Source organism: Rhinopithecus bieti, unplaced genomic scaffold, assembly GCF_001698545.2.
Source record: "Rhinopithecus bieti isolate Rb0 unplaced genomic scaffold, ASM169854v2 scaffold_39870, whole genome shotgun sequence".
NCBI classification, from domain to species: domain Eukaryota; kingdom Metazoa; phylum Chordata; class Mammalia; order Primates; family Cercopithecidae; genus Rhinopithecus; species Rhinopithecus bieti.
Window position 1 is genome coordinate 2380212 of NW_016817144.1, and position 26607 is coordinate 2406818.

The window sequence follows — 26607 nt, forward strand, 5'->3', positions numbered from 1 at the left end:
AAGAGACAAGGTCTTGCTCTGTCACCCAGGGTGAAGTGGTGAAGTGTAGTGGTGCAATCATAGCTCACTGTAGCCTCCACCTCCTGGGCTCAAATGATCCTCCTGCCTCACCCTCCCAAGTAGCTAGAATTAAAAGTGCAAGTCACTGCACCCTGAAAGATGCCTTTTGGTAAATTTATGTCCAATTTTCATTGTACCCCAAATTCTCTTTTATCTCCACTTAGAAGAAATAATAACAAATAAAAGTATAGTAAATCATATTTTCTATACTTAGAAACCTTTTCACATCTACCTCTCCCTCTGCCTTACCTTTAATATGCTAAGTGGAGATAAATAGCCTTTTTTTATCTAAAAGCTATAAAAATCTCACCAATTCAGCCCATACAGCCTTCTCTTTTTTTATTAATTCATTAAACAGTATTTTTCAAGCAACTGCTAAGGGCCGAACAATGATGCCAAAGCCATGAGCTATGTTAATAACCTATTTAGAAAGAAGACACATGTTTGAAAGACTGTGGAACAGCCATGCATGTTACCAGGACTCTAAATACTAAAGGGCAAAAAGTAAATCACTTCTAAGGGAAATAAACAAAGAAAACAATGTTAGCATTTGAACGGGTTGTGGTATATTGGTAGGATTATGACAGAGGGACAGAGACTGCAAAGCAAAAAAGTGGTCTGGAAAACCCCCATTAATCCATATTAGAAAACATTCATTCATTCATTCATTCATTCAGCAATTATTGGTTGTGTTGTGTGTTGGTCTTGGAATATATCAATGAACAGAACAGACAAAAGATTCCTGTCTTTGAGAAGTTGATCTCCAACAGGATAAAGGTGGTGTTTGAAAGAGACATGGGCTCCATATCACCAAGGACCTTGAGTACCAGGCCGGGGACTGTGGACTTGGTAAGCAGGACTGATTCTTCGGCAGGACAGTCACCATAGAGGTCCAGCACATTAGAGATGGGCTGACGATTGAGGTTGGGAGACAGGTCAGAAGAATACTGTCGACATGAGATTGAGAAATAACTGAATTGGGTAAGGCAGTGGAAATGTGCTGGACCAATGAACTGAAGAAAAAGTAATGGTTTTAAGCCTACTGGTAGGGCAGAATGGTGGTTCCAGTGTGTCATAGGTACAATGCCACTCAGACTTCTTTGAGTCATTTAGTCCTTTGAAAATATATGTTGAAATATTTAGATTCTCTTCCAGAAAAAAATAGGATATATGCATATAAACTTTATATATGAATAAAATATAATAAAATAAAATTAAAAGTTTGAATAAAACTTTAGGGAGTAGTCTATGGACTCTTAAAGCCTATCTATAGCTCCAGATTAAGAATATTCATGAAGGGGAGGAGAACTTCAACCACTAGACACATATTGAGTACTTCGATAAGCACCTGCTTATTGATCACTGGCCTTGGTGTGTAGGTGCGGGTAGTGGGATGATAAATGACTATAGCACAGCTCCTGCCCTCAAAGTACATAGACTGTTGAGATGTGAAATTTTTATGTTCTCAGCGGGAAAGCTTAGATGGAAGTGGCAAGTCAGCAGATGGCAAATCAGAACAGAAAGTCAGGAAATATGGCCAATAAACAGGGGTGTATTCATTATGATTAGAATCATCAGTGAGTCACAGAAAACTCCAAATCTAAATAGTGGCTTAAACAAGAGAGTTTATGTCTCTCATGTTCAGGTCATGGTCTGGCTTACCCTGTGCCATCCCTATGGTGCAGTCTTCATCTTTGTGGTCCAAGCTTGCATTAAAGCCTAGGCATCAGAATGATGAGTGGGAAGTGGACGAAGAAGAATCCAAGTTCACCTACATGGTGCCTCAAAAGGAAGTTTCCGGAAGCTGCCACACCGTGCCTCCATTTACATGTTACCTAAATGCGGTCACATGACCACGTCCAGCTGCAAAGGAGACTGGAAAATGTAGTCTTTATTCTGGACAGCAGATGCCCAACCAAAAATTGTATTCCTATGGAAGAAGGGAGAATAGGTATTACGGAAACAACTAGCATATTCATTTTCAGAAATAAATACAAATTATTATAAGAAATTATTATTACATTGACAAAGATTGTATTAATTGAAATACTTAATTCTTACAAGCATATTGCAGAATGGGCATCCCAGACAATGATATATATGAGTGTAAATTGATACAATCTCTTTGGAAAGCACTTTGACAATATTTATAAAAATCTATAAAATCATTTCTATCCATTGACTTAGTCATTTCACTTTCTGGGATTTATCTTAAAAATATAATCAGTGGTGCAATGAAACATTTTTATGTTCAGATAAATACCAAGTTTCATTTAGTGATAAATAATGATATTTATATCATTATAATGATAAAGTATTGGAAATAATCTAAATATCCAGCAATAGAAGAATGGTTCAATAAGTCATAGTATCTCCTGTCATAAAAATAAAATAAAATAAAATAACATAAAATAAAAAGAGAAAGGTGATTACTTACTAACTCTAAAAACGGGCAGCTATGCCAGTCAGGCACAGTCCCTTCGAACAGAGCAGATGGTACATCTTGTATAGGGTTTGGGGTGGCATAAAGATGGGGGTGGGAGGTCATTTCAAAGCCATGGCTTGACATTGTCAAGTAGAAGTCCAGCCACTTGTGTGAGACTGTTGCCGATTGGTTGGCCTCAGAGGTATGTTTGTTGCAGTGAGTCCATCTCTGATTAGCTGGCTTTTTGAAGTCAGGGGCTGATACCTCTTGGTTGATTATGAAAGTGTGTTCATCAAAGCCAGTTGTCATTGATTAATTGAGCAGATTTAAAACCAGTTCTGATGGCTACATGTTACTGTGGCTACAGAAGAATCAGTTTTTTCCTGAATTTATGGGAACATTTTAAAAGTCTCAACTCACATGATAAAATACTAAGTTTTTAAGAATTAGGTTTTGCTGGGCGCAGTGGCTTATGCCTGTAATCCCAGCACTTTGGGAGGCTGAGGCTGGTGAATCACTTGAGGTCAGGAGTTCAAAACAAGCCTGGCCAACATGGTGAAACCCCATCTCTACTAAAAATACAAAAATTAGCCAGGCGTGGTGGCGCATGCCTGTAATCCCAGCTACTCGGGAGGCTAAGACAGGAGAATACACTGAACCTGGGAGACAGAGGTTGCAGTGAGCCAAGATCTCACTGCTGCACTCCAGCCTGGGCAACAGACTGAGACTCCATCTCAAAAAAATGAAATTTTAAAAATTAGGTTTTGAAATAATTTTAATTACATGAGAATATGTTTATGATATAATGCAAAGTGGGGAAAACCATAATAAAGATGCTTGTGCTTTCCTGCCATCTCTGCTTCCTCAACCCCCTTCCTCTGTGTGCAGAGGCAGCACTGATCTGGTGAGGACATTTTCTCTGCTGTGCTTGAGGGTGAGCAGGGTCCCTGGTGCCACACTTGCATGGCCCTAGCTTCCTCTGACTCCTTGTCCCAGCTGTGCGGGTATGACAGGGCTGGAGCCTTCCCCGGCAAGCCCAGTTGTGTTGCTCTCTCTCTTTAGGCCTAAGTGAGCTTGCTATGGCTTCAGGTTCCTCTGCCCTATGGTTGGCCAAAAGATGGTCAAATGCTGATTTTCAAGTTTGGGAGGAGAGAGTCTTGACCTCATGGGGCTCAGAAACTGAGCCTCCTGTTCCCGCCCACTCACCACATCAAGGGTATTGAGCACAGATGCAGCCTGTAATAAAGCAGCTTTTTGTGTCTCTGCTGCTACTACTCCTTTCCTGCGTGTCTCCTTCATGAAGGGGAAGCAGGGCAGCAAACCAGGATCTGAGCCAAATACCACCAAAGCCTTGCCAAGCCCTTCCTGCTGATAGGCTGTGAAGGGTCCGGATCTCAGGCCGTAAGCGCAGAGGTGCCTACTTCACTGTAATCCATTTCTGTTTTGAATCACCGTTTGGCTGTGCGGCAGAAACTTGCTACTTGCCTTTCATCACCTCAGGCCTCAGTCACTCCCCTGGTTCCAGGATAGCATGTAAGTCCCAGTGGTTCTATCTTGCCATGGGGTGGGGCCTCCCATCTGGGTGTCACCTACCCACCCAGGCACCCACAGAGACATCGATTATCCCCACTAATCTTTGATTTGACGTTATTTTGGCTACATCCGTGCTGATCTCAGACACCCAGGAAATGTATTCTTCCTCTGTGGTCAGGGGGTAGTGGGGAGCCACAGGAAACAGGTCCTACAGTCTTGCTGGCCAGCCTGAACACACGCTGCCAAGCTCATCTCTGCTTCTGTCTCTGCTCTACAGTGTGGCCACACAGCCTCTCACCTCCCCTGACCTGTCTGTGAACACCACCAGCTCCTTCTGCTCTCAGAGGACCCCTTACCTATACGGGGCTTCTATTGTTTCCCCGTCTCCCAGGCTTAATGGAGAAGGCAGGGTAAGAAATAGGGTCTTTTCTCAGGAACAAAAAAGCAGGTAAACATTTTCTCCTTCATTCCCGATTATGCCCCATCCCCGTGGCCCGCGGACTCATTTCTAGTCTGGGGGTGAGGGAAGCAGGGAGGTAAAACCGACTCTCAAGTAATATTCTTATGCCCTGCCCTGGATCCAATCTGCCGTGGTTATTGTTTAAATCCAAAAATGGACTCCTTTTTTTTTTTCTTTTTTTTTTTGAGACGGAGCCTCACTTTGTCACCCAGGCTGGAGTGTAGTGGTACAATCTTGGCTCACAGCAACCTCCGTCTCCCGGGTTCAAGTGATTCCCTCTCCTCAGGCTCCCAAGTAGCTGGGATTACAAGCATGTGCCACCATGCCTGGCTAATTTTTGCATTTTTTTAGTAGAGACAGGGTTTTGCCGTGTTAGCCAGGCTGGTCTTGAACTCCTGACCTCAGATGATCCCCCCGCCTTGTCCTCCCAAAGCGCTGGGATTACAGTCGTGAGCTACTGTGCCCAACCTCCTTTGCTTTTTCTATACTTCTGCCATCCTTTCCCATGAGGCAGTGAAGCCAGAATAACAAGCTGGGCAGGGCTAAGTAGAAGAAAATATCAGGTTTAAGACTTCAGAAATATCCAGGTAATGTGCAAAAACATTGCACCGAAAAATCACAAGCTACATGCAGTGATAGATTACAGGAGATGGTCACCATATGTATTTCTTTCTATTTCTTGGTTTTTCTACAATGAGCATTTATTTACTTAAGAAAACCCATCTTTATTGAAGTATAATTTACATTTGGAGACATTTTGTTTTGTGTCGGGTTCAATGATTTTTAACAGATTTACGGAATTCTACACCATCACCACAATCTGAATTTACTTTTATAATCAAAAGAAAATGAGTATTATAAAAAGAAAGTCCTCTTATTACAGCAGTAAAATGGTTGTTGGCAAGTTGAATAGAAGGGACAGGGTCAAATTTCAGGTCATTAAGGAAAGACTAGGTAGTCACCAAGGAGCTCAGTAAATATTTCCTGAACTAATAAGGAAATGAAAATGAAGGCAGAGGGTAGAGATTACCTTTCAAGAAATGTGCCTGTGAAGGAAGGAAAGAAGCTTGCAGCCTCAAATCTACCTACCGTGCTTCCTCAAGCGTCTGTACCTTTGCACGTCACTTCTGTCATCTGAAACTTTCTTCTCTCTTTCAGTCACTTGATTCGTATTCATTCCTAGCTGCATAGCCATAGACAAGTTTTTTATCTGCTATGTCTCTCGGTTTCAGTGAGGATAATAGTGCCTACCGCAGAGTTTTTGAGAGGTTTAGATTTAGCCAATATGTGTCAATACAGTAAGAGAAAAGAAAACATTACTTATTTTGTTGTTGTTGCTATCATTATCATTGTCATCATCATCATTACCCTTTAATATTCACCTCCTTATGGAAGCCTTCTCTCTTATAGGGCATCTCATATTTTTTCCTTAATAACACCCTGTGCAGATCTCTTTCATGACACTTATTATGCAGTATTTTATTTATTCACTCATCCGTCTCTTCCCTCCCCAACTGCATTAAATCTTTTACTTTTGTAAACATACAGTGCCTAAGCCAGAGAAGGTCCTCAAAGTAAATGTTTCCGAAACTAACACAGTGCAGAGAGGTGTATCAGGGTTTCAGAAAAGGGTGTGTGTGTGTGTTTGTGCATGTGTGTGTTTGTAATAGAGGGGTCTCTGAGTTTTCTAATTCTTGAGTCACTTTCAGTAATTTCTATCATTTAAGAGATTTATCCATTTTGTTTAAATTATCAAACATTTGTAAATATGATGTTCATATTTTCTTATTACCCTATTAATGTCTACAGAATCTGATAGTAATGTCCCCTGTCTCTATTTCTGATGTTGGTAATTTGTATCTTCTTTTTCAGACCTATCCATCTGGAAATTTATCAATTTTATTGTTCTTAAAGAACCAGCTTTTGGTTTCATTAATTTTTCTCTATTGTTTTCCTCTTTTCTAATTCATTGATTTCAACTCTTATATTTACTTTTTTTCTTTTGCTTACTTGGTCTTTAATTTGCTATTCTTTTTCAGGTTGCTTCAATTGAAAGCTTATACTACTTACTTTTGAACTCCCTTCTTTGCTAATAAAAGAATTCAGAAGCTAAAATTTTCCTCTAAGTACTGATTTAGCTGCATTCTACAAATATATGCTTCCATTTTCATTCATTTCAAAATATTTTCTAATTTCCTTTGCAATTTGTTTTTTTTCAGGGACAGGGTCTTGCTGTGTTGCCCAGGCTGGAGAGCAGTGCCACTATCACAGCTCACTGTAACCTCAAACTCCTGGGCTCAAGCAGCCTCCCATCTCCCAACTCCCAAGTAGCTAGGAATACAGACACGTACCACCACACCTGGCTAATTTTTAAATTCTTTTTTTCTTAGACATGGGGTCTCACTATGTTGCCCAGGCTCGTCTTGAACTTCTGGCCTCAAGCAATTCTCCTGCCTTGGCCTCCCAATGCACTGGGAATATAGACATGAGCTACCATGCCTAGCCATGATTCTTTCTTTGACTCAAATATTAGTATATGTCTATCTTTTACTTTACAAAAATTAAAATCAATTTCTGTTATGGATTTCTAATTTAATTTCTTTATGATCAGAGCATTTACTCTGTATGAGATCAGTCCTTTTTAATTTACTGAAATTTATTTTATGACCCTGAATATGGCCTATCTTGATTAATGGTCAAGTAGGTTGACAGCAGTTTTCGAATTATCTATATCCTCACTAATATGGTCTACTTGTCCTACCAATTCCTGTGAAAGCGGTTTTGAATTATCTTCAGTTGTCATTTGTGAATTTGCCTTTTTGTCCTTTCATTTCTGTCAGGTTTTGTTTCATGTATTTTGAAGCCCTTATAATTAGGTACATACATATTTAGGATTGTTATATCATTTTCATGAATTAAGTTTTTATCATTCTGAAATGCCGCTCTGTATCTCTACAGAGATACAGAGCAGCTTCTTTGTTCTGTAATCCACTTTGTTTGATATTCATATGTTGACTCCACTTTTCTTAATATGACTATTTGCATGGTACATCTTTTGTCATCCTGTTAATCTTAACCTTTTTAAAAAGATTTTTAAGTGTTTATCTTGAAAGCACCATGTAGTTAAACTTTTTTTTTTTTTTGAGACAGAGTCTCGCTCTGTCACCCAAGCTGGAGTGCAGTGGTGCAAACTTGGCTCACTGCAAGCTCCACCTCCCAAGTTCACGCCCTTCTCCTGTCTCAGCCTTCCTAGTAGCTGGGACTACAGGTGCCCACCACCACGCCCAGCTAATTTTTGTATTTTTAGTAGAGACGGGGTTTCACCGTGTTAGCCAGGATGGTCTCGATCTCTTGACCTTGTAATCCGCCTGCCTCAGCCTCCCAAAGTGCTGGAATTACAGGCATGAGCTACCACGCCCAGCCCATAGTTAAAGTTTTTTGAAAAACAGTCTGATAAGCTTTGCCAGTTAGTTGGATTTTTTAGGCTACTTATGTTTAACATAGTTATTGATATTGTTAGGTTTTAATCTACCATTTTGCTGTTTCTTTTCTATTTGTTTCTTCTTTCTTCTCTTTTCCTACCTCATATTGAATTAACTATTTCTTAACATTTTATTTTATTTCTACTATTAGCTTATTAGCTGTACCTCTTCACTGTTGATTTTTATAGTTGTTGATCTAGGTTTTATTACATACATCTTAACTACAGTCTGTCTTCACCTACTGTGGTACCAGATCATATAAAATGTAAGTTTCTTGAAAGTATACTTCCATTTCCCCATTCATATTCTGTATTTCTACAAGTATTACAACCTCACAATATACTCCTGTTATTATTGCTTTAAGTATTCAATTGTCTTTTAAAGAAATTTCAATGTGAGAATAAAAAATAATTTATATTTACATGCATTTTTTATGTCCAGTACTATTTATTCCCTTGGTTTCATCCAGGTTTCCATTTAGTATCATGTCCATCTGCCTGAGCAACTTATTTCAACCTTTTTCGTAGTGCACATCTACTGGTGACAAATTCTCTCCAATTTTTCTTTGAATATGTGTGTTTTTCACTTTCAGTTTGGAAGGATAGTTTCACTGGATATGCGCTTCTAGATTAACAGTTTTTTTCAATTTCAGCCCTTTAAAGATTCATTGTGTTGTTCTCTGACTTGCCTAGTTTCAGATGAGAAATCTTCATTGATTCCTCTCTTTTTAATGTATCTGTTTTCTCTGGCTGCTTATAAGATTTTATATTTATTTCTGTTCTTTGCAATTTTATTATGTTATGCCTTGATTTGGTTTTCTCTGTATTTATCTTGGTTTTTTGTTTTTTTGTTTGATGATCTTTTAGACTTGTGGTCTTAGAGGTTTTTTTTTTTTTCATTTTGGAAAATTTTCAGCCATTCCATCTGCAAATATTTTTCCAAACCTCTTTCTCCTTCTGGAATACAACTACACATATGTTAGATGAAGTGATACTATCTCAGAGATATCTGCGATTATTCAATAAATTTATTCCTTGTCTCTCTGGGAACCATTTGGATATTTAAAATGTTATTTCTAGGTTAATTTCCCATTTCTGCTCTGGCATGTAAGGTGCTTGGAAGTTGCCACTCATCCTAACAACAAGTAAAAGCAGAAAAAAAAGACTGAAAATCAACAACATTTTTTATATTTATCAGAAAAGTAAACTCACAGGGCAAACTGCTGCCCCCAAATTTGGAGAGACAGTTGATTTTTATGTGTGGTGTAAGAGAAGGGTCCAATTTTATTCTGTTACATGTAGAAATCCAGCTTTCCCAACACTATTGAAGAGACTATCTTTTCCTCATTGTGTTTTCTTGTTGCCCTTGCTGAAAATTAGTTGGCCATATATGTTTGGATTTCTTTCTGGGTTCTCTATACTGTTCTACTAGTCTAGGCATCTGTTTCTGTATCAGTACAATACAATTTTGGTTGCCATAGCTTTGTAATACAATTTTAAATCAAGATTTGTGATGCCTCCAACTTCATTTTTCTCAAAATTGCATTGGCTATTTGGGGTCTTTTGTGGGTCCTTATGAATTTTAGGATTTTTTTTCTATTTCTGTGAAGATTGTTATTGAAATTTTCATAGGGTTTGCATTGAATCTATATATCCCTTTGAGAGTAGTATGGACATTTAAAAAATATTAATTCTCCCAATCCATGAGCATGGAATATCTTCTCATGTATTTGTGTCCTCTTCAATTTATTTTATTAATTTTGTTTTTTGTTTTGTTTTGTTTTGTTTTGTTTTGTTTTGTTTTGAGACAGAGTCTTGCTCTGTCGCCCAGGCTGGAGTGCAGTGGTGCAATCTCGGCTCACTGCAAACTCCGCCTCCCAGNATACAATTTTGGTTGCCATAGCTTTGTAATACAATTTTAAATCAAGATTTGTGATGCCTCCAACTTCATTTTTCTCAAAATTGCATTGGCTATTTGGGGTCTTTTGTGGGTCCTTATGAATTTTAGGATTTTTTTTCTATTTCTGTGAAGATTGTTATTGAAATTTTCATAGGGTTTGCATTGAATCTATATATCCCTTTGAGAGTAGTATGGACATTTAAAAAATATTAATTCTCCCAATCCATGAGCATGGAATATCTTCTCATGTATTTGTGTCCTCTTCAATTTATTTTATTAATTTTGTTTTTTGTTTTGTTTTGTTTTGTTTTGAGACAGAGTCTTGCTCTGTCGCCCAGGCTGGAGTGCAGTGGTGCAATCTCGGCTCACTGCAAACTCCGCCTCCCAGATCCACACCATTCTCCTGTCTCAGCCTCCTGAGTAGCTGGGACTACAGGCGCCCGCCACCACTCCCAGCTAATTTTTTTTTTTTTTTTGGTGTGTTTTTAGTAGAGATAGGGTTTCACTGTTTTAGCCAGGATGGTCTCAATCTCCTGACCTCATGATCTGCCCACCTCAGCCTCCCAAAGTGTTGGGATTACAGGGGTGAGCCGCCATGCCCGGCCTTATTAATGTTTTATAGTTTTCAGTGTACAGGTCTTTCCTTGGTTAAATTTATTCCTAAGTATTTTATTTTATGTATTTAATTTGTTTGTTTGTTTGTTTGTTTTGAGACAGAGTCAGGAGTGCAGTGGCCGGATCTCAGCTCACTGCAAGCTCCGCCTCCCGGGTTCACGCCATTCTCCTGCCTCAGCCTCCGGAGTAGCTGGGACTACAGGCGCCCGCCACCTCGCCCGGCTAGTTTTTTGTATTTTTTAGTAGAGACGGGGTTTCACTGTGTTAGCCAGGATGGTCTCGATCTCCTGACCTCGTGATCCGCCCGTCTCGGCCTCCCAAAGTGCTGGGATTACAGGCTTGATTTTTTTTTTTTTATGTGATTGTAAATGAGATTGTTTTCTCAATTTCTGTTTTGGCTACATTGTTATGTATAGAAATGTCATAAATTTTTATATGTTGATTTTATATCCTGCAACTTTACTGAATTAACTTATTCCATCTAATAGTATTTTGTGTGTGAAATCTTTGGGATTTTTTACATATAGGATCATGTCATTGTAAATAGAGATAATTTTACTTCTTTTTTATCCAGCTTGAATACCTGTTATTTCTTTTTATTGTCTAATTCTTCTTCATAGCACCTCCAGTACTCTGCTAAGTAGAAGTGGTAAGAGTGGGCATCCTTACCTTATACCAGATCTTAGAGAAAAAGCTTTCAGTTTCTCCCCATTGATGATGAGGTTAGCTGTGCGTTTTACTCAAATAGCCTTTATTATGTTGAAGAGCTTTCCTTCTATATCTAAACTGTTAAAAGGTTTTATCAAATCAGACATTGAGCTTTATTGAATGCTTTTTTGTTAATTGATATGATCATGTGGTTTGTTAATGTGATATATCACATTGATTGATTTGTGTATATTAAACCAGCCTTGCATGTCAGGGGTAAAACCCACTTAATCATGATGTATTAATGTGTTGTTGAATTTGGTTTGCTAATATTTTATTGAAGACTTTTGCATCAATGTTCTTCAGAAGTGTTGGCCTGTAGTTTTCCTATGTTGCTCTGTCTGGCTTAGGTATCAAGGTAATGCTGACTCATAATATGTGTTAGGAAGTAGTGTTGACCCTTGAACAACACAGGTTTGAACTGCATGGGTCTACTTATCTGCAGCTTTTCTTCTGCCTCTGCCACTCTTGACACTTCTTCTCAGCCTACTCAACATGAAGATGTCAAGGATGAAGACCTTTAGGATGATCTACTTCCCACTTAATGAATATTAAATGTATTTTCTCTTCTTTATTATTTTTATAACATTTTCTTTTCCCTAGCTTACTTTACTGTAAGCATAAAATATAGAATAAATGTAATATATAAAATATGTGTTAATTGATTGTTTATGTTTTAAGTAAGGCTTCCAGTCAACAGTTGGCTGTTAGTAGTTAAGTTTTGGGGTAATCAAATGTTGCATGCAGGTTTTTTACAGCATTTTGGGGGTGATCAGCACCACTAACCCCCATGTTGTTCAAGGGTCAACTGTATTATCCAGCTCTTTCTTTTGGAGGCATTTAAGAAGTATTAATTATTTTTTGAAAGTTTGATAGAATTCAGCCATGAAGCCATCTGGTCTTGGGCTTTTCTTTCTTGGGAGATTTTAAATTATTACTTCAATCTCTTCCTTTGTTATTGGCCTTTTCAAGCTATTTCTTTTTTATTCAACCTTCTTCAGTTATATTTTCCTAGGAATTAATCTGTTTACCCCAGATGATCAACTATGTTGATATATAATTGTTAATAATAGTCCTTTATGATCTGTTTCATTTCTGAGAACATCTGTTGTAATGTCTCCACTTTCATATCTGAGTTTATATATTTGAATTTTCTCTTTCTTTCTTTTTTTAGCTAGTCTAAGGGTTTATCAATTTTGTTCATTTTTTCAAAAACCAACTCTTAGTTTTATTGTTTTTTTGTGTGTGTGTGGTTTTTCTATTCTCTATTTTATTTCTTTTCTGGTATTTATGAATTTCCGTCCTTCTGATAACTTTGGGTTTAATTTGTTCATTTTCTTATTTTTTTTTTTTATTTTATTTTTTTTTGAGACAGAGTCTCACTCTGTCGCCCGGGCTGGAGTGCAGTGGCCGGATCTCAGCTCACTGCAAGCTCCACCTCCCAGGTTCACGCCATTCTCCTGCCTCAGCCTCCCGAGTAGCTGGGACTACAGGCGCCCGCCACCTCGCCCGGCTAGTTTTTTGTATGTTTTAGTAGAGACGGGGTTTCACAGTGTTAGCCAGGATAGTCTCGATCTCCTGACCTTGTGATCCACCCGTCTCGGCCTCCCAAAGTGCTGGGATTACAGGCTTGAGCCACCGCGCCCGGCCTAATTTGTTCATTTTCTAATTCTGTGAAGCATAATGTTAGGCTATTTGGGATCTTCTTTTTTAATGTAAACATTTATTGCTATAAACTTTCCTTTTATGGGAAGTTTATGCTTTTGGGCATCCCGTAGGTTTTGGTATGTTGTGTTTTCATTATCATTTGTCTCAAGATATTTCTCAATTTTTCTTTTGATTTCTTCTTTGACCCATTGTTTATTCAGAGCCAGTTATTTAATTTCCACATATTTATGAATTTTCCAAAATTAATTCTGTTATTGATTTCTAATGTTATACCATTGTGGCCAGAAATAATACTTGATATGATTTTGATCTTCTTAAATTTAAGACTTGTTTTATGGCCCACCATATGATCTATACTGGAGAATGTTCTATGTGCACTAAAGGAGAATCTGTATTTTGCTGCTGTTAGATAGAAAGTTATATATAGCCCATTTTGTCTAAAGCACAATTCAATTTCAGTATTTCTCTTTTAATTTTCTGTCTCATTGATCTGTCTGTTGTTGCTGGGGAGTATTGAAGTCCCCACTATTATTGTATTGCTATCTATTTCTCCCTTTGTGTCCATTAATATTTGCTTTATATATTTAGGTACTCTAATGTCTAATGTGTTCTAATGTCTAATACATATTTACACTTGTTATATCCTCTTGATGAATGTCCTCTTTATCATTAGTGACCTTCTTTGTCTCTTATGAAAGTTTTTGATTTGATGTCTATTTTAAATCTAAATATAACCACTCCTGTTCTCCTTTTTTTAACCATTTGCATGGAGTATCTTCTTCCCTCCCTTCACTTTCAGCCTATGTATATCCTTAAAGCTAATGTGGGTCTCTCATAGGAAGCATATAATTGGATCTTGATTTTTTATTCATTAAACCACTCTGTGTCTTTGGATTGGAAAATTTAGTCCATTTATAATTACTGACATTTAAGGACTTACTATGGCTGTGCTGTTTATTGTCTTCTGGTTTTTTTGTATATCCTTTGTTCCTTTTTTCCTTATTTGCCATCATGATTTGGTGGTTTTCTATAGTGCTAGATTTTATTCTTTTTTCTTAATTGTTTGTGTATCTGCTATAGTGTTTTGCTTTGTGGTTGCCACAAAGCTTACATAAAACATCTTATAGTTATGTAATAATTGACTATTTTACACTGATAGCAACTTAATTTTGCCACATACAAAACTCGAAACATTTATCCTTCATCCTGCTTGATCTAGTCTGCTGTTGAAGCTCTCTGTTGTTATTTTTAAATTTCATTTATTGACTTCTTTAGGTCCAAGATTTCTGTTGGTTCTTTGTTATGATACCTATCTCTGTTTAATTTCTCATTCAGATCATAAACTGATTGATATCATCAAATTGTCTCTCTATGTTCTCTTGTATTTTTTTTGAGTTTCCTTTTCTTATTTTGAATTCCTTTTCAGACAATTCATAAATTTTCTTTTCTTTGGGGTCAGTTACTAAAGAATTATTGTGTTCTTTGGTGGTGTCATATTTCCTTCCTTTTTCATGTTTCTTGTGTTTCTGAATTGATGTCTTCACATCTGATGAAACGGTCACCACTTCCAAAGTTTACAGAGTTACTTTCATAGGAAAAGACTTTCATCTGCAGATAGGCCTTAATGTGCTGATTGAAAAGGGTGTGCTGGCCCTGCTTCTGAATAGATGCAGTGGTCAAGCCTCCCTGCAGCTTCTTCAGCTGTGATCAGTATCACAGATGACTGAGGGTACCTCAGTGCCCTAGGCTATAAGAGTTTAGGGCAGCAATAGCAGCAACAGACTATGACAGTTGACAGTAGCAGGGACTCTTGGAGTCCTTCTGTTTAAATGTTCCCCACAACAGAGACTCTTAGCTGAGGGAAACTCTCTTGGTATCGGGTCTAACATGGCTTGCAAGCAGCCATAGCAGTTTCGGGCTTTTGTGAGTCTTGCCTCCAGGAGCTTGACCAGATTCTCACCATGAATATTGTGGAAAAAACCATTTGTGCTTCTGGCAGGGGGAAGAGAAAAGTGACCATTGTGAAATACACCAGAGCACTTTGTTGCCCTTCACAAAGCCTACCAAGAAAAACTGTTTTACAAGCACCTAAATTATTGGGGATTTTTCAGAGCCTAACCAATCTGGGGGAAAGGAGATAACCACCTACAGCCAACTCTAGCCTTCTATGTGGGGTATGGAAAATGCACAAGTCCAGCTGTATCAGGTAATCACTTTGGATGTCAGTGGCCTAAACATACCAATTAAAAGGCAGAGATTGTGAGAGTGGATCAAAAAATAAGACCCAACCATATATTGTCTCCAAGAAACCTGCTTTAAATATAAGACCTATATAGGTTTAAAGTAAATGGATCAAAAAAAAAAAAAATACCATGCTAACACTAAACAAAAGAAAGAGTTAGTGGTTATATTAATTTCAGATAGAGCAGACTTTAGGACAAAGAAAGTTATCAGGGATGTGGTAGCCATTACATGATGGTAAACGGTTAAATTCTCCAGGAAGACATGTCAATCCTTAACAGGTGTGTATGTACCTAACAGAACATCAAAATACATGAGGCACAAAAAACAAAAACAAACAAAAACTATTTGAGGCAAAAACTGATAGAACTGCAAGGAGAAATAGATGAATCTACTATTATAGTTGTAGACTTTAATACCCACTATCATAAAAGGACAGATCCAGAAGGCAGAAAAATCAGTAAGGACATAGAATCAACTGGAAATAATGGATATCTTGGACTACTTCATCCAACAGCAGCAGCATACAATTCTTTGCAACCTCACATGGACCATTCCCCAAGATAGACTACATTCCGGGCCATAAAACATATCTTAACAAATTTAAAAGAATAGAAATCATACAATATCTGGTATCAGACCACAATGAAACTAAACTAGAAATCAACAGAAAGATAGCTGGAAATCCCCAAATACTTTGGCATTATATAACACACTTTAAAAATCACATGAGTCGAAGAAGAAATCTAATATAAATTTAAAAATATTTTGGGCTAAATGAAACCACAACTTACCAAAATTTATGTGATATGGAGAAAGCAGTGATTAAAGAGAAATTTATAGCATAGAATGCATTTATTAGACAAGAATATCTAAAATCAATAGCCTAAGCTTTCATTTGGGAAGCAAGAAAAAGAAGAGCAAATTAAATCCAAAGTAGCAGAAGAAAGGAAATAATAAAAATAGAGCAGAACCGAGGGCAGTGTCATGTAACTGTAACCCCAGCTACTTGGGATGCTGGGGAATCCCTTGAGCCTAGGAGTTTGAGTCCAGCCTGAGCAACATAGTGAGACCCTGTCTTTTAAAAAAAAATTAAAAAATTAAAAAGAATTAGAGCAGAAATCAATGAACTTGAAAACACGAAATCAGTAGAGAAAATCAATGAAACCAAAAGCCGGTTCTTTGAAAAGATCAATAGATTTGATAGGCTTTTGCCATGCAAACTAAGAAAAAAAGAAAGAGAATATAAATTACTAATAAAAGTAATGAAAAATGGGATATCACTGAAGAGCCTATGAGCATTGTAAGGATAATAAATAAATACCATGATCAATTCTATGCTTATAGATTTGATAACCTAGACACAATCTGCTGAAAACACAATCTGCCAAAAGTCATACAGGAAGAAAAAGATAATCTGAATGGATATATCTATTAAGGCAATTGAATCAATAATTAATGACCCTCCTTTTTCAAAACAGAATACATCAGGCCTACATGGATTCAATGCTGAATTCTGCCAAACTTTTAAGGAAGAAGTTATACCAATCCTCTACAATCTATTTCAAAAGATAAAAGCAGAGGAAATAATTCGTAACTCATCCTGTGAGGTCAGCATTACCCTGATACCAAAACCAGACAGAAACGTTATAAGACAAGAAAACTATAGACCATTATATTCCGTTAACATAAATGAAAAAATCTTTAACAAAATTTTAGCAAATTGAATCTAACAATATACAAAAATAATTATACACCACAGCCAAGTGGGATGTATCCCAGGTATGCAGGGCTGTCTCAACAATTTGAAAATCAGTGAACGTAATCGATCACGTCTATGTGATCACATGATCATATTAATAGATGTAGAAAAATCATTTGATAAAATTCAGCAGACATTCATGAAAAAAAAAAATCTCAGCAAACTAGGAATAGAGGAGAACTCCCTCAACTTGATAAAGAACATCTACAAAAAACCTACAGCTAATATTGTACTTCATGGTGAGAAACTAGAAGCTTTCTCTCTAAGATCAGAAACACCGCATTGATTGTGATTCCCCTCTCACCACTCCTTTTCAGCATCAAAGAAATCTTAGTTAATGAAATACACAAGAAAAGGAAATAAGAGGTATACAGATTGGAAAGGAAGAAATAGAACTGTCTTTGTTTGCAGACAGCATGATTGTCTGTGTAGAGAATCCAAAAGAATTGACAGACTCTTGGAACTGATTAGTGATTATAGCAAGCTTACAGGATGCAAGGTTAGTGTATAAAAATCAACTGCTTTCATTTATACCAGCAATGAATAAGTGGAATTTTAAACTAAAAACACAATACTATTTACATTAGTACCCTCAAAATTAAATACTTAGATATACGTCTATAATAACTGTTCCTGACTTACAAAGGTTCAACTTAAATTATGTTTTTAACTTTACGATGGGTTTATTGAGGTATTAAATGCATCTTCTACTTAAGAAATTTTGTACTTACAACAAATTTATCGGGGTGAAATGCCTTTGCAAGTCAAGAACCATCTGTATGTATGAGATTTATATGATGACAACTGTAGAATTCTGATGAAAGAATCAGAGAAGAATTAAATCAAAGAACAACTAAATGAGCGCTTACCTCATTTATTTCCCTTCTCTTTGGGTCACAATCCACTGCTTCCTGTTGCCTAATATCCTAAATCAGTTTCTCCTTTGTTTTGTCCAGTTTTCTTGTTGTTTACTGTGGCAGATAAAATGCGGTCCCAGTTACTTCATCACAGCCAGGGCAGCAGTCATGAATTTTATTGTTTTACAAATTTGCACATTTATTTTGAAGTAAAATACAGATATTTTCAAGTATGAATGTTCTGTAAATATTTTAAATTAAATATAAATATTTGTTATAAATTTTCTAAATATTTTTGCTGGTAGGATGGTGCAGAATTTTCCCAGGCTGGCCATGACTGGATTCATAGTGTTGCATGAAAGGGGACTCCATCCAGACCCCAAGAGAAGGTTCCTGGATCTTGCGCAAGAAAGAATTCAGGGTTGAGTCCGCAAAGTAAAAGCAAATGTATTAAGAAAATAGAAGAATAAAAGAATGGTTACTCCACAGACAGAGCAGCCCCGAGGGCTGCTGGTTGCCCATTTTTATGGTTATTTCTTGATTATATGCTAAACAAGGAGTGGATAATTCATGCCTCCCCTTTTTAGACCATATAGGGTCACTTCCTGGTGTTGCCATAGCATTTATAAACTGTCATGGTGCTGGTGGGAGTGTAGCAGTGAGGATGACCAGAGGTCACTCTCGTCGCCATCTTTATTTTCGTGGGTTTTGGCCAGCTTCTATACTGTAACTTGCTTTGTCAGCAAGGTCTTTATGACCTGTATCTTGTGCCTACTTCCTATCTCATTCTGTGACTTAGACTGCCGTAACCTCCTGGGAATGCAGCTCAGTAGGTCTCCACCTCATTTTACCCAGCCCCTATTCAAGATGGAGTTGCTTTGGTTCATACACTGACAATAGTGTTCCAAGAAGTTTCAAATAGATGCCTACAAAGCTTTTGAATAGAAAGTACTGCATAATTTTCTGAGCTTTATGCCATGTTTCAAGAATCTAGGAAACATTCTTGCTTTCTTCATCCTAAAACAACTATTTTTTTCAGACACTTATGCTATTATATTTAAAAGATATTTGAAGATTTTAAAGATGTAGCTATTATATTTTAAAAATATCATCGTAAGATCTGGGTTTGCCTTAAATATAAATATTTTAGACAAATCTCCTAATTTTCTTCTCTCCAAATCACCTTCCTGGAAATCATGAATGCCTGAACCTTCACCATTAATGGTAGGAAATGGAAAATAAAGGAATGAAGGACTTTTTAAAATTGAGGCATAATGCAAAGAAAAGGGTAGCACATTAAGATTAATTACCAACCATGGACACTTTTGTAAATTTTCCCCCTTTCTAATTGAGTTTTAAACCCAAGATTTTGTTAGGAATTACATAGGGAAAGTGAACCAATATATTGGGCTCTTTAATAAGGAGAATGATCTGGAAGTAGCCCTAGAAAAACAGATGAGAACTGAGTACTGTCTGGAGGAGGATGGGCACAACCAATCAGAAATGGCAATAGTGAGAAAGAACCAAAGATGAAAACAACAACCACCAGTACTACTACTACTATTTCTACTACTGCTTGGCTCACTTCAAAATTGTAGTTCCATCCTCTTCTGTTATATATTTGTTCAGGTTATGCCGCTGGTAGTTGTTTGAAAATTGTGTTTCTATATACAAATGATAGCTATAAAAATAAGACTTGGTTTAAAATAACTAAGCCTTCCTTTAAGCAGGGAAATGAAATGTACACTCAGTACCATCTTGATACTAAAACTATTCAAAAAATGCTTTAGGGACAGTTTTCCTGATAAGTTAGCCACGAATTTTCAACCATGATAAACCAGATCTGTTTAGATTTATAGAAGAGGGGTTCAGGAATTCAGACAGCTATGATTTAGGCTCAAGTAAGTATTAATAGTAAAAACCTCAAAGGTTGATCAATTAATTTTATTCCTTTGGTTACTCTTATTCTCCAAAGTATTGATTCTACTCTGTTTAGCTGTTAGCAAGTTCCAGAAATGTTTCTGTATTACAAACTGGCCTCATTTTAAATTCAGCTTTGGCAGTTTCGAGTGGGTCCTGATGCTTCCTGGAGTCCTGGGACTCATACTGGATTTCTCTCTTTTCCCTTTCCTCCTTTTTTTAGATGACTATTTTATACCTTCCTTCCCTTCTGAAATTTCCCAAAGATGTTTTCTACCATCCTCATGCTCAGCTGATGAATCTTTCTTCCTGCTTTGTAGAGATAATGAGAGCAATTGGAAGCTCCCATCGCTGTTCCTGGGGAATCATTTGCCTGGACTTCCAGCAAAGGCCATCTCCTCCCCTCGTGCTCGAGGTCCCACCCCGTAGTAGTTGGCTTGGGCTGCCATAACAGAGCACCACAGACTAGGTGGCTTAAAACATGAAAATTCATTCTCTCATAGCTCTAGAAGCTAGAAGCCCGAGATCAAGGTGGTGTCAGGATTGCTTTCTGGTGAGGCCTCTCGCTGCATTCTTGCTGTTTCTTTACAAGGCATTTCCTGTGTGTGTGTACAGAGAGACCAGCAGAGAGAGATAGGTGTCTCTTCCTCTTCTTATAATGACACCCATCCTCTTGGAGTAGGGCCCCACCCTTATGACCTCATTTTACCTTAATTGCCTCGCCAAAGGCCCTATCTCCAAATACAGTCAAATTGGGGTTTAGGGTTGCAACATAACATAGGAATTTGGGGAGGACACAGTTCACTCCATGACATATCCCTCCCCTTAACTCAAGAACATGTCTCTAGGAAAGCTCCGGCATCATCTGGTTTTCCCCCCTCTCTACTGCTAGATCTTTCCTATCGACCTACAAACATGCTGTTAATTTCCTCAGCTTACCAAAAAACAAAACAAATCATCTCTCTATTCACCCATTTCTTGGATAGCTTCCATCTCATTTCTCACCTTCCTTTATAATAAAATTCTGAACAAATTCCAGTGCCTCTCCTCTCTGAACTTCCTTTAATCCAACTGTCATGTTCCCCACTACAACAAAATTTATTTTATCCTTATCACCAGTGATCTCCATGTTGCCAAACTGATGTGATCAATTCTCAGGCCTCACTTTCTATGGCCTCCCCATAGCATTTGACACAGCTGAGTAGTCCTTGAAACACTTTTCTTCACTTGGCTCAGGATGACATATTATCCTGATTTCTTTCTTTTCTTTTCTTTTCTTTTTTTTTTTTTTTTGAGATGGAGTCTTGTCAGGTAGGCTGGAGTGCAATGGCACGATCTCAGCTCACTGCAGCCTCCACTTCCCAGGTTCAAGTGATCCTCCTCCCTCAGCCTCCCAAGTCGCTTGAATTGCAGGCACCCGCCACCAGCTAATTTTTTTGTATTTTTAGTAGAGACGGGGTTTCACCATGTTGGTCAGGCTGGTCTCGAACTCCTCACCTCAGGTGATCCACCTGCCTTGGCCTCCCAAAGTGCTGGGATTACAGGCGTGAGCCACCAGCCTATCCTGATTTCTTGACTCTCTGGCTATTACTTCTGTTTCCTCCTCATGTCCCAGCCTCCTAACATTTGCAGGCCCAGGGCTGAGTATACTTAGACCGCTGCTTTGTTGTGTGTATACTTGGGATCTCATCCAGTATATACAGTGGAAATCTTGGGATCTTATCCAGTAGCATGGTTTCACACACCCTGTATAAACTGATGACTTCTGAATTCAAAGTTTTAACCTAGACCTTAAACCATAAACTCGAGACTTGAATACCCAAATACTTCAATACTGCACGTTTAATAGGCATCTCCAAGTTTAATAGGTACAAACTGATCTCTTGATCTTCTCTGCAAAAACCTATTTCACCTATAGTTTTTCCCATGTTAGGTAATGACAACTTCATTCATCTAGTTGCTTAGGACAAAAATCTTGAAGTCATCCTTGACTCATCTCTTTCCATTATACAGTATATCCAGTTGGTTCTACTTTCTAATTTTTCTCCAAATCTGACCCCTTCTCACCACCTCCTCTATTGCCATCCTAGATTATTTGCAGTGCCTTCCTAACTGTCTTATTTGCTTCATTCTTGCCCCAAACAAAAGCTGGAGTGGCCTTATTAGTACCTTATTATTCACCATTTTGGCCAGGCTGGTCTGGAACTCCTGGCCTAAAGTGATCTGCCTGCCGCAGCCTCCCAAAGTGCTGGATTACAGGGGTGAGCCACTGCTCGCGGCCTCCGTACTGTGTCTTGAACATGCTGTGCATGCCTCTGCCTCAAGGCCTTTGTGCTGATTCTTCCTTCTGCCTGGAATGTTCTTTCCCTAGAGATTACCCCCATCCCCTACAGGTTTTTGTTCATATGTCAACCTCTCAGGGAGGCCATCTGTTACTTCAGTATTTTTAAAATTATAACGTACCCCCTAACTTTTATCACTTCCTCTCTCTCTTTCCTGATTGATATTTCTCCATAGCACATGCACCATAGAACTTTTCAAAGTTACTTTGTTTACTCTCTAGATGTTTCATAAAAATAGAGAGGGATTCTTGGCTGTTTTGTTCATTATTATTGTCCAGCTGCCTAGAGTGGATGAATGAATTGGATATTTAGTTATAAAGGAGCTTCACTGGGTTTGTGAGATTTGGGAACTGGCCATAAGCTCTTGAAGAGTAGCTGCCACCAAGACACAGGCTTTCCTGCATTAATTATTATCCGTGACTCCAGCATTTTTAGGGAAAAGTAACCTCATCTTTACCACACCAGGATTAATTTTTAGATTTTCTAGTGGGTGAATATTTTTAAAGCACTTAAAGCACTTAAAACAGTGCCTGGGACATGGTATGAGCTCTGTAAGTGTTTATTTTAAATGCAACAAATACTTTATTAAGCATTTTGTGACCAAAAAAATAGTGACAGAATGTGAGCCAAGACAAATAAACCTCAAGAGGTTCAGAGTAGCCCTAATTCTGATGGAGAGCGGCTTTAATCATCATAGAGCTGGAGTCAAGTCTGATGACTTACTAGAAAAACAGCAGTAGTCACATGCCCTCTCTATTCTTGAAGAAGCAAAACTACCCTGTGTCCTCAATGGGATTATAGATACAAAGAGATTTATGGAATGAACTCTGAAGAATTGGTTTTAAACTTAAGTCCATAAAAAAAATGGTTATGAAAAGAAAACTTCAGAGGTATGGACTGAGGCGATAGAAGAGGAAAAGGGCTTGTATGACATCCACTCATTCATTAGGTGAACAATTGTGCCCCAAACACTATGTTAGGGGCTAGGAGCTGCCTTCTAGGATCTCATAATCTAGTAGGAGAGAGACAGATTAACCAACAGTGACCAGTTCAGCCTTAGTACTGCCATAGAGGTGAGCCTAGAGTGGGCCGTGAGCATTGGATTGCTTCCTCATCCTATTTGTGATATGAAAATAAACAAATCAGTTGCTTCCAACTAAAGGTAGTTGGAACAGAGCTCACCTGTTTATATCTCTACTCCCTGTGGAAGTCCCATCAAAATGAAAGTAATGAAATTGAAAAAGGCGTGAACCAGTGGTTTTTAACCTCGGCTGAACTTTTGAAATAGCAGCAGAAATTTTAAAAAATCTTAGTGCCCAGCCTGTAGCCCAGACAAATTGAATCAGAACCTCTGCAGATGAGACTCAGGTATCAAGATTTTTATGCTATAATTTTTTTCAAAGAAAATAAGAGACAACCTTACACATAAGAAATCAATAGCATTGAGAACTTGAAAAAGGCTGGGCCTGAAATTAACTTAGCAGAACTAAGAATCCTAAAAACTGAACAATTCCTGGGGGAAGGGAGGCTTGAAGGATACCAATTAGAAGCAGCAAGATCTCTCCCGTGGTAGAACTTTGGGAAAGTTCAGGAATTGGAGAGACTGGGTATGGGGTAAAGTGAAGACCTGGAAGATTGGTTGAAAGTCTGTATTTGGAGCAGAAGGCCCAGATTTTATCCCAAGACTGCCCCATCCCTACCCCTGGTTTGCTCTGTGGAGATACGGAATGAGAAAGGGCCTCAGCTATAGTTAAGGGGAAATGTGAGGCTGGCCTTGCACTAGAGTCACTCTCCTGAACACCTCGATGCCCTTCTGAAAATACTGGCCATCAGATCTGTGCTGCCTGGCAGGAAACTGGAGGATGCAGCTCTGGGCAAACTGATCCAAGAGGGAAATCCAGTCAGATGCTGGCATGGGAGAGTGCAGGCCCCTTTGTAGCATATCCTGTGGTGATTCCCACCCATCCACAAACCCGTCCACATGCAAGATTCTTCTATACAGCTTTGGAGGCCTCACTTGGAATAAGAAAGGACATCAAAGATCACCAGATATTTGAGGAAAGTATCTAAAGTGAAAGACAAAGACCAAAACAGACAGGTGAAAGTAAATAAAGGGAACTCAGAAAAAAAAAAAAAAAGAAAAAAAAAAGCACATTCTACTGAGCAGGAAAAAATTAAAACATATGTGTCGATAGATAGATAGTTATAGACATATAGACAGATAGCTGATGGATGGATGGATGGATGGGTAGATGGATGGATGAAAGGAAGGAAAGATAGATAGATAGATAGATATCAGGACTGTATTGCAAGGCATGATGCGGTGCTCTCACTGGTGGAGCACCTGTGCTCAGCAGCCAAAGTGTGAGTTTCTGTCCTGGCTTTATCACTTCCTAGCTGTGTGATGCTGGGCAAGTTACTTACCCTCTCTGTGCCTTAGTTTTCTCATCTGTAAAAAGAGGGTTGATGATGATGATGCTGTTCAAATAACAAAAAGGAACTGTTGGAAATTATGAATATGATGGCAGAATATAAAGTTTTAGGTAAAAGTTGAGGAAATTCTAAGAATAATCAAAAAGACAAAGAAATGGAACATAGAAACAACAAGAAAAAGAGACACTAAACCTAAGAGGTACAAAATCAGAGTTGCAGGGAGAGAGACAGACGGACAGACAGAGAGACAAGAGGAAATCATGAGAGTAATGACCAACCTTTCCCAGTAGTGAAGGACACGAGTTCAGACTGAAAGAGCCTCTTTAGTGCCCGCATGACTGATGGGAAAAAGACCCAGTCTAGGGCACGACACTGTGACATTTTTAAACACTGACGATGAAATAAAGATCCCAAAAGTTTCCAGAGAGCAGAAAACAGATCACATAAAAAGAATTGGAACTTGAGTGGCAGAGGGGATAACCAAGTTCTAAGCAATGTGGACTGATTCTAGAAAGGCCACCCTATTTCCAGGACATAAAACTTGTTTGATTTAGATACATTTGTCACTGTAAAAAGTAGCTCTTATGCATTTGGCAGAGTCGGGGCTCAGCTCTTTGCTCAGTGATTCTCAAAATCCCATCTCTCCTTTGTCCAGAAGCATCTATTTCTTTTATTTTTTAATTAACATGAAAAAGTATTAAATTTACCTTCCTTTCCTCTTCTTCCACTTCCCTCTCTCTTTCCCTTGCCCCTCTTATTTCTTCTCCCTTTCCCTTACTTTACCTTCTGAGCCTTCATACTTTTGCTGCGTCTATTTCTGTCTCTCTTTCTCCGTTTCTCTTTCTATCCACAGAAGTCTTATGTTTGTCTAATAATTGGCAGAAGAGATCTTTTTTTTTTTCGCTTTTTAAGTGATGAATAGTTGGCGTCACATCAAAGACAAGCCCTGTGGTTTTCTGGCTGCCCCAAAAGGGCGGTGCAGCTGGCAGGCATCCCAGCTGCCTGGCAATAGGCATGTGGAAGAGATACCAGGCTCACAGGTCACTGTGTATGTGTTCATGTACATGTGTTTTTCAGGCCAACAGCAGGCTGAAGCAGATCGAGAAGGAATACACTCAGAAACTTGCCAAATCTTCACAGGTAAGCAACATTAAAAGACAGAAAACCAGGTAAAACCAAAACAAAAATGAAACCTCCACGTAAAACTTTGGTACAAGTTAAACTTCATTCTTTTCAGTTTTTTTGTGAAAGGGTATCATATTTTTATGTGTATACAAATAAACAGAATATGGTTTTAATATTTCAGTCATTAAAATCAAGAAAATTAGGCATATTTAACCACTTGAAACGACACACACATGCGCGCGCGCACACACACACACACACACATACTCAGATGTTGTAAAACCAGCCTGTACACTTGAACAAGCCCAGGCTGAAACATACTTCACAAGGACAGGAGATATACACCTACATTTATGATGTAAGCAGTTTGGTACTATCTGTGCTTTTTTTGTAATATTCCATTTTGCTCTACCTAAAGGCTTCTTCAAACAAAATTCAAAATGATAAATAATTCTAAGTTAAGTCTGCAGCTCAACTGTTGACTCCTTTTGGGAAAAAGAGAATTCTAAGTCCCTACATCCATAACTTGCTATTTGTACTTACTATTGTAGTTTTAGTATAAGAAAGGCCAATAATTGAATGCCTGTCTCTACTTGAAATACGATGCTCAGGGTACTTTTTCAGCATAAGTTGTTACAGTGATATCCAATAGTATCATTTAAGGAACTCCAAGTATTCCTTACTTGTGTAAGTGATTCTAGAACAAATAAATACTACTTATCTTTACTTTGCAGGTAGGTAGGTAAGTTAAGCCATTTGGTTTTGTGAGCATGTCTAATGATTGGTAAAACAAGCTTGTCTTCATATTTTTTTATGTATACAGTGGTATTTGGTAGTAACCTAGAATTTACCATACTACCACAAAATGCCACATAATAGCAGTAACAACAACAAAACAATAATAATACCTAATGTTCATGGGGCACTAACCATGTTGACTCATTCAGTCTTTCACAATAACTCTGGAATTAGGAACTATTATTGGTGCCATTTTTCCATTTGCGAAAACTAAGATTCAGAGAGATAAGATCACATAAGTTGGCAAGTAACTAAGCCAGGACCCAGTCTGGATCTGAC

The 26607-nt window shown here is 38.1% G+C and overlaps 1 protein-coding gene across 1 annotated transcript in view; it reads left to right on the plus strand.

Annotated features, from left to right (window-relative positions):
- The window catches only part of CEP112 (centrosomal protein 112), a 567381-nt gene that overhangs the window by 423641 nt on the left and 117133 nt on the right, over nt 1–26607 (plus strand). Inside the window, exon 23 of the mRNA XM_017855828.1 lies at nt 25483–25545. Within this exon, the coding sequence (XP_017711317.1) occupies nt 25483–25545 (63 nt within the window). The remainder of the gene's footprint in view (nt 1–25482; nt 25546–26607) is intronic.